General features: G+C 38.6%; 1 protein-coding gene and 1 non-coding gene across 2 annotated transcripts; both read left to right on the top strand.

Moving 5' to 3' along the window:
* Positions 1-1,315: 1,315 nt before the first annotated feature.
* Positions 1,316-1,422, top strand: LOC112091728. Its single transcript, XR_002902278.1, has one exon. It is a non-coding gene; the product is annotated as a small nucleolar RNA R71 (small nucleolar RNA).
* Positions 1,423-7,981: 6,559 nt separating this feature from the next.
* On the top strand, positions 7,982-8,875 carry LOC112091715. The gene has a single exon (XM_024165978.1). It carries the CDS (start codon positions 7,982-7,984, stop codon positions 8,873-8,875), a length of 894 nt encoding a protein of 297 aa, XP_024021746.1.
* The last annotated feature ends 636 nt before the right edge of the window (positions 8,876-9,511 follow it).

Below are 9,511 nucleotides of genomic sequence, written 5' to 3'. Positions count from 1 at the left end.
CCCCCCCCCGCGCCCCCCCCCCCCCCCCCCCCCCCCCCTATCGCCACTATCTGCACCCACTGCCCCGGCCACTGTCTGCACCCCCCTTGCCACTTTCTTCCAGTATTTGACTTTTCTTTTTCCGTTGCTCTAAATAAATTTTGTTGTGTACGTAAACATTTATTTACTTATTTTTTAGTTTTGCTGCGTTCTTTTGTAGGATGAAGTGCGTCCATTTGCTGAAGCTCTCTATAATTTGTTTAAAAAAAATATGTTTTTTTAATTCACAACATTCCCATGCACAACCTAATACAGTAATGTAATATTCCTGGGAATTTGAGAAAGATTCCTGTATGAAACCAAACACAGTAATGTATTATTTCTAGGAATCATATTACCCCCAATCACTTTTTCAGGAATATGATTCCTACTAATTACTGCGTACCAAACACCCCCTTACAACTTTGAGTAGAGATGGCGTTAACTTCCTTGATATTTTGACCTTCAGAGTTAGAAGTTTGAGCCATGTGTTGGCCTCTCAAATTGGACTGGGCTTGTGATGGAAATTTACTGCAGTCCTGAACGGTTAAAGCTTCTGTCAGCTTTGTGATCTGACTCTTTATTTCCTTGTTCTCTTCCACCAGCTGCGTGAGCATCGAATCAACCCTTTGATTCGTTTTATTTTGCGCGTCCATAAAAGCTTTTAAGGTATCCTTTAGAGAATTTCCTTTCAGCTGCATGTTATTCTGAGACACAAAATATGTCCTTGGTGGTTGAGATTGTTACTCTGATCTCCATTGCCCTCCATATGAGTGCATGTTGATTCGAATCTCACCAATAGAAATTCGGGTGGTTTTTCCAACCAGGATTATATGTCTCCAAGAAAGGTGTATATGGTTTTCCGTATACGCCCAAAGCGTTGCACTACTCCTCATATACCCCTCTTATTTCACTTAAAGTGTGGCAATCCTGTGCTAGGTAGTCCTTTCCACCACAAATGAAACATGGCTCATGCGCCTCTGTCCTCGCCACTATGTGGATTCCTTTACTATCTTTGCTTTTGAGGGCCTCGATTTACTTTGTCAAAGCTTCAACTTGGGCCTTGAGGCTGTCATCTTCCCTCAATTGATAAACTCCAGCTGGTCGGGACCTACTGGTACTCTAAGTAGCACTTGGTATAGTCCAAGTATGAGCTTTCTCAGCTAACTCATTCAGGTACTCGATAGCTTTGTCAGGATCCTTTTGGAGAAAATCCCCATTGCACATCATCTGAACAAATTGGCACTTTCGGATTGTGAGTCCATCGTAGAAATAGCTTACGAGGCACCAACTTTCATATCCATGGTGAGGACACAAATTTAACAGATCTTTAAAATGCTCCCAAGCTTGATAGAGATTTTCATTTTCCTTCTGAGCGAAATTCAAGCTCTGTCGTTTCAAATTGTTGGTCTTATGGTGTGGAAAATACTTGTTGAAGAATGTCGTCCTCATTTCTTCCCACGTACCAATAGACCTGGGCCTAAGAGAAACATCCAGCTTTTGGCCTTGTCCCTCAGAGAGAAAGGGAAAAACTTCAATATGACAGTGTTTGCGACCTCAGCACGGCGGTGAAAGGTGGCCACCACCTTTTCAAACTCCCGGATGTGTACATATGGGTTCTCATTCTCTAACTCGTGAAAGGTTGGGAGAAGTGCAATCATGCCCGGCTTGAAATCCGTAGGCGGTGCATTTGGTGGGAACATGATGCAAGATGGGGTGGCCGTTAGCGTTGGGTGCAGGTAATCTTACAATGTCCTCGGCTGAACTTCCTCGTGTTGTGCCATTGCAAATAGATTTGGAAGTACGAATTTCAATGACGAGTGTGAAGACGGAGGCGTAGAAGACGAGTAAGATAGAATTTCACTAGGGGTTTCTAGGTCTGGTGAGCGAATCTCCCTAGCTCATCTCTATACCGATGCACTCACCCAAAGTGGTTTTTTTAATTTTTTTTGTTTTTTTTGTTTTTATTTTTAATCAAAGCAAAAGAAAATAACTATATATAGTAACGTAAATTGTAACCACCGAGAGTGCTCCCAGAAAAAACTATAGCTCTTGGCTCAATGAATAGTCTCCTAGACAGAGCAACGTTCCCAGGAAAGATTGGTGGGGCGAGGCCCACTTAAGTACCAACTTTCCTAGACAGAACTCCCTCAAATTGTACTTTCCACGTAACCATACAATTATCCTCAAAATCAATTATTAAATTTTATTGAATAAATTATGAAATGTAATCTAATTAATAGAAACTATTCCTAAAGTCAAAAGCCTAAATCTACCAAATTATGAAATTCCTAGATTAAGAATCTAAATTAGTCAACTAATTACCACCTAATCACAATCTTAAAAATTAATAAAGACTTAAAAGAAAAAAAATTAAATTAGGCAATAATATAAAAGTCAACAATTAAAATATACAAATGGGGAAACAAAATAAAATCTTAGTTTATAAAAAATGAAAGATTACAAGATCAAATCACAATCAATTTTAAAACTAAAAAGGAAAATAAAATTAACAATAAAGGCAAATTCAAAAAGTGTGAGATTTTTTTTTCAGCAATCAAAACTACGGGAATAAAAAAAAATGATAAAGGGAACTTTTTTTTTTTTTTGGTTTCGATTAATGGAGGAGAAAAGGAAAAAAACTATACAGCAACTTTGAACAAAGGCACGTTAACTTGCAGGCTGTAGCCAACTTTTTTTTTTTTTTTTAAATAAGAAACGAAGAACAAAGTAACCGAAAGAGCAACAATGAACACAGACTCTAAAAGTTCACACGTAAACCCAAGAATTTTTTTTTTTTGAAATAGATGATAAGAAAGAGTAGAATAATAATAATAATAATAATAATAATAATAATAATAATAATAATAATAATAATAATAATAATAAATGTATACTTACCTCTTTGGCTCAAAAATCTACTGATCAGTCTTGTTAGCAGCACCTCCTCGGCAACGGTGCCAAAATTTGATTAACGCCCAAATGTGATGTTCACAAGCGGTCAATTGTAGCACAGAAGGGTGGTCGTATCCACATAGATATAACAAAATAACAAGAAAGATTAACATAATAAAAGCGTTAGAGAAAAATAAATAACAAGTGAATTAAAGAAAAAGAAGAGTTTTTAAGATTTTTGTTACAAATAAAAAGAAGAGAAGATTTGTGTGAAAGAAATTTAGTAGTAAAAACGGTAAGGTGTCGAGAATCCCTAATGTTTTGTTCACCAATTCAAGTTTTGATTCACAAAATAAAAGAATTGAATAAATCAAATCTCCATGTTGACTATGAAAATATTATTATTACAAGTTATCCAAAATCGACAATATATCAATTTGATAATATTGCAGTAAAAGATAATCTGTAAAATAATTTGAATAACAAAACAATGCATGACAGAATTACATAAGAAAAGCGTGACTGAACTTATATAAAAATTAGCACACAATATTTTGAAAAGTGAAAGAAAGATAGATGAGATTTAATTCATTCGGATGTTAAAGTTTACAGTACAAGGAATCAAAACCCAAATTAGGTCACTCAACAAAAGTTCATCTTTAACCTCACGAAGAGAACTCTAGCCTAACTTGTAAAACATTCTCACAAGTTCTATAGAGAAAATATGAAAGTGACAGCAAGACGACAGAAAACTCAATATGAAAAGCTTCCTAAAACCTTGGGCTAACCCCCTTATTTATAGTGTTTAGAAGTTGCCTGTCAAATAAGGAAATAAACAATAAAAATAGAAAATTACAAAGGAAAAAGGAAACAAAATAAAATTACACATAAATTAGGAGAAATCATGTATTTAATTTGGGGAAGAAATCCGGTAATTTGCTCTGATTTTTGGGGAAGAAATTCAGATTTAGCACTAAAGGGACACGTGTTGCAATGTAATTGGAAGGATGGAGTCAATTGGCCACATGTCACGCTCGGAGTGGTTGGCATGTGCTGACACGGTCAGAGTGGAGGTGATGCTGGCCGACAGATGGGGTCCCACTGAGACACGTGGCTGGCACTGAGCAGGTGCGGGACCCACGGGAGCTTGGTTTGGAACGCGCTGGAGACGTGCGTGCATGGGATGCGCTTCCTGTGAGTCCTGCGTGTAGGTGACGCACGCAAATTGGAGTGGGGAATGCGGGAAAGGTGGGACCCTCGCGGAAATTAGCTTGGTTGAAGGAAGGCGTGGCTCTCTCTGATTGGCTCGGCTTATGTGGCTCGGATTGGCTAAAAATATGACTTTCATGGCTTTTCTTGTGTAGTTTCTCACACTGTTTTTTATCTGTAAATAATTAAGCAAAAACTATACAAATTCCAGTTAAAAATATTATGAATAAAAATAATGGAATTATTTAATTAAAGCTTAAATATTTTAATATTTTATAAATCAAAAGCATTATTTATGGTGCATTTTCATGCACTAATCAATATCCTATGAGGATGATGCACTAATATATTGAGTCATGGACGAGAGCTATTCAGAGCGTTGTAAATACGCTATATAAATCGAGAGTGCAGCTCTAGGCTTTTAGTGGAGTAGCGCTAGAGTTTTATAATCATGAGACGAACTTGTTGGTTTACAAGTAGTGTTGTGATCATAATTTCCTGTAACGATATGGTGTATTTCTTACATATTGGTAACTTGTGTTATTTTCGTAAAAGAGGTTCAAAGTTAATATGAGATTGGTTTATTAATTCATGAGTGATTTATTGGGTGAATTAATTGATAAATTAATTCTAGATAAATTGGTTGAATTATTATTTTAAGAGTTGTTTAATATGGGAAAACTATTGTATGACTGTTTTGATCAGGCAACTTCTCTATTGGGTTGCTTGAATCAAAATTGAGGTTCTATGCAAGTTTTCCGTGTTTGAAAACTAGGGAAACAAGTTTCGCTAGTTCAGACAGGTCGATCGGTCCGGTCGACTGGTTCATGAAGGACCGGCCGACCGGTGAGTTATAACATCTCTGTCACCGGTCGATTGGTTGTAACGTGTATTGCATGTTGACGTGGCAAAACTGACTCTGTAAGGGAGATAAACTTTGGGAAACCTAATTGTTACGGAAATATGACTTCCTAAACACTATAAATAGCCCATTAAGTCACATTATTCATTAGATCACTTGAGAGACTTTTTGGGGGCTATTGGTAAAAGATTCCTACGAGGAAAAATTATTTAATTCTCAAGAATGAATTTTCCTTTGGCTCTCTTGTGGTTGGAAGGAGTTCAAGAATACGAAGAGGAGATTGAACAATGTGTGCCTACCCGCACTCTAATCGTGGAAACGAGAATAACAAAGAAGACCAGTTGGTTGAGGCTCTTCCGGTTGCTGTTTGGAACACTTTGATATGTCACACGTGATGTTTCCTAAATCTCCAAATGTATGATTTAGATCTTTAGTATTTATGTTATATAGCATCATGAACATGTTCTTGATTGGCTTTGGCATTGATTTAAATTTTTAAAATTCCGTTGCGCACTCGATGCCGTATTTTCCAACAATTGGTATTAGAGCCATGGTTATTTGTTCATGATTATGCTATGTACATAGATTTGTGATCTAAAAAATATCTCCTTTATGCTTGAATTGATATTTTAGAGTGTTGGCACTCTAGTGTTTTTATATTTTTTTGTTATCATGAATATATGGTGAATGGATGATTAAATAATTATTATTGATTATCATTTATAAATTATCAATGGTTTTGGATTATTTAATTTTTACCAGTTATGGTTCCTTAGAGTTTAGAATGGGTGTATAGGAATTTGTTCTTGGCAATGTAATTAGATATATGACGTATCATCGCTGTTCGGGTTTATTTTATTTTTTTTCATAGAAATTTTGTAAACTGGAAATGATATAGGAATTTTCATGTAAAATTTCTTGGACGAGATTTATCATGGATCTTAAAGATGAAGGATGTAAAGGTATCTAATTTTTTCTTGGTTTATAAAATCGTTTTGTGTTTTTGAATAAATTGAAAAACTGTTTTGATTTTTATTTTTTCAGATTTTGGTGACAATTTTTTGAAATTGTCAAAAATCTGAAAAATTTAGAAAATTTGGGTTACTATTGCATAGACACCGGTTGACCTTTCTGATCAGCTGGTTAGTGTAAGGCAGTCGACCGATAGAGTATAACTTCTCTGTCACCGGTTGATGAGTGCGTAATTTATGCACTCATTCGTTACTCCTTTAGCTAGTTTCGGCATGTTTTTCCTCAAGTTTTTATGTGGATTTGATGATTTTCCCTTGAGTGTGCAGTAATGGATGAAATCGCTGAGTTCTGAGGCATTTTGGATCAAAAAGACAGAGAATGAGGCGATACGTCGCCTTCAGATGGCGATGCGGCTCGAAAAGGAGCAAAAATCGAGCAAACTTGTACGAGTGAATAGCGAGAGCTGCGACATGTTGCTTCCTTTTAGGCGATATGTCACTGCCTCTAGGCGATATGTTGCTGTCTCCAGGCGATATGTCACCTGATTTGCTGCATGCCCTAGTCTGGTGCACAGATAACAGCGAGAGCTGTGATATGTCGCATGTTTCTAGGCGATATGTCGCCTCTCGATTTTATTAAAAACACGCATTTAGCCCTAGGTTAGGGGCACAGATTTTTATGGAAAGTGATTGGCTTCTTGGGAGGCGTGCTGAACGTGGAATATAAAAGGGGAGTCTAAAAACTGAGAAAGGGAGGAGAAAAAAGGTTTGCAAAAGGAGAAAAGCTGAATCAGAGAGGATTTGAGATTGGAGCAGTTCTTCAAGAATTCCAAGCATTCTTTCTTCTCTTTCTTCTTGTATTTCTCTAGATTTTGAATATTATTTTGAGACTGTGAGCCACATGATGTGTGGCTGATTTTCTTATTTGTTAGGGTTTAGATGAATCTCTATTTGTGATTATTGTTTCGACATTTTAATGTGCATTTAATTAAAGCTCTTCGTTTCTTTCGTGTTCTATTTTGAATTATTGCTGCCAAATCTATGATCAAGGAGTGTAGCCGTATGGGAGGACATGGCCCAAAAGTTCCTCATCAAATGCTTCCCACCCTCCAAGACGTCTCAACTGAGGGCCGAGATTACTCAATTTCGGCAGTTTGAGTATGAACAATTATATGAGGTGTGGGAACGGTTTAAAGCGAGGCTCCACAAGTGTCCTCAACACGGTATTGGGGATTGGTTCCAAGTTCAACTTTTCTATAATGGGCTTACTAGGCAAACTAAGGCCCATATTGATGCATCGGCTGGTGGAACCATCTTGTCAAAGACACCCGGGGATGCACTCAATCTCTTTGAGGACATGGCAATGAATAGTTGTCAATGGCAAATAAGCGGTCCACTGTGAATAGAGCAGCAGGCCACTGTAAAGAGAGTGGCAGGAATTTATGATGTGGATCAAATGACGTCTCTCATGGCTCAAATGGCACTCTTGACTAATCAAATCCAGGGACTTACCGCAGCCAATACCAATGGTAATCAAGAAGCTATAAAGATGGCACAAGCTTCGAGCTCAAGTGATTCATATGATGAGCAATGTCACTTCGTCAACCGTAGCAACAATTTTAGGCCCAACAACAACTTACCGACATACCATCATCCCGGGCTCAGAAACCATGAGAATTTCTCTTATGCCAACAACCGGAATGTTTTACAACCAACTCTGGAGTCGAGTAAACCGGCAATGGAAAAGCCTTCCTCATCACTTGAAGAGCTTTTGAAGACGTATATTGTGGACTCTAAGGCTCGTCTTGATCAACATGATGCTCGTCTCAACAACACTGAAACTCACTGCACCAATTTGGGAGGCACTATGAAGGCACTAGAAACACAAGTTGGCTAATTGGCTAATGCTATAAAAGGGCAATCATCAAGGTCCTTCCCAAGTGACACCGAGAAGAACCCAAAGGAGTGCAAGGCCATCACATTGAGGAGTGGCAAAGAGCTTGAAGGCCCGAGTGTTCAAAATGCCATGGTTGATGAGGAGGCTATCAAGAGCAATGACGATGGTAAGGATAAGTCAAAGGAGGAAAATCTGAAGACCAAGAAGGAAGCACCGGTGGTTAGACCAGGTTCGATCACTTTTCCGGATAACCCACCTCATATCACTCCCTCATTGCCATTCCCTCAACGGTTCCAGAAGAAGGCGCTTGACGAGCAATTTGAGAAATTTCTCAATATCTTCAAGAGGATCCACATCAACATCCCCTTCGTGGATGCTCTAGAGCAAATGCCAAACTATGCCAAATTCATGAAGGAAGTTATGACCAAGAAGCGCAAATTCGAGGACTATGAAACAGTGAAGCTTACGGAAGAATGTAGCGCTATCATAAAGAGACAACTACTGGAGAAATTGAAGGATCCGGGTAGTTTTAGAATCCCATGCATCATTGGAGAACTTCACATTGAGAAAGCCTTGTGTGATCTTGGGGCTAGCATCAACCTCATGCCTCTCTCTATCTTGCGGAAGCTCAACCTTGGAGAGATCACACCTACCACCATCTCACTACAATTGGCGTACCGCTCTCTCACCTACCCTAAAGGTATTATCGAGGATTTCTTGGTTAAAATTGATAAATTCATTTTTCTAGTTGACTTTGTGGTGTTAGACATGGAGGAGGACCAAGAAATTCCTATTATTCTGGGCCGACCTTTTCTTGCTACCAAGAAGGCTTTGATTGATGTCCATGATGGTAACTTGACACTTCGGATGAACGGCGAAGAGGTAAAGTTCAACATTAGTAACGCCATGAAATTTCCGGAAGAGCGACTAAGTTGTAACCGGGTGGATGTGGTGGCCTCGTGCTTTAAGGACTTCTTTCAAACCATTATTTATAAGGACCCTTTGGAGAACACCGCTCTCTAAAGGGGATCTCAGGGTGGAGTTCAGTGCGTGTGAAGTGGACTTGATTGATAGTGTCTATGCTCTAGAGGCGCTACCGGAGGAGAAGGTTAATCCAAAGGAAGAGGATGTACTTAAAGTACCCACACCTTATAAAGGCTCAGAATTGAAAACCACCACTAGTGACAGGCTAGTTTTGAAGTAATTACCTGACCATCTTCGCTATGTATTCTTGGGAGATGACTCCACTAAGCCGGTCATAATATCGGCATCTTTAAGCGAGGAGGACGAGCGGAAGTTGATCAACGTGCTAAAAAGGTACTCATCCGCATTTGCTTGGTCAATTTATGACATTAAAGGTATTAGACCGGCCATTTGTATGCACAAGATTCTCATGGAGGACTCCTACAAGCCTTCTATTGAACACCAATGGAGACTTAATACCGCAATGAAGGAGGTTGTGAGAGCGGAGGTTCTGAAGCTATTAAATGCCGGTATTATATATGCCATTTCTGATAGTTCATGGGTTAGTCCGGTGCAAGTGGTGTCGAAGAAGGGTGGCATGACGGTAGTTAAGAATGAGAAAAATGAGCTCATTCCAACTCGCACGGTAACAGAGTGGCGAGTTTGTATTGATTATAGAAAGCTCAACAAGGCCAC

Source organism: Morus notabilis, unplaced genomic scaffold (genome assembly GCF_000414095.1).
Source record: "Morus notabilis unplaced genomic scaffold, ASM41409v2 Scaffold203, whole genome shotgun sequence".
Classification (NCBI taxonomy): Eukaryota; Viridiplantae; Streptophyta; class Magnoliopsida; order Rosales; family Moraceae; genus Morus; species Morus notabilis.
Note: the sequence above shows the minus strand (reverse complement) of the source record. Positions and strands in the feature narration are given on the sequence as shown.

Excerpts from the sequence above, each read along its gene's own strand:
- LOC112091715 (XM_024165978.1), top strand. The coding sequence starts at position 7,982 with ATGGTTGATGAGGAGGCTATCAAGAGCAATGACGATGGTAAGGATAAG.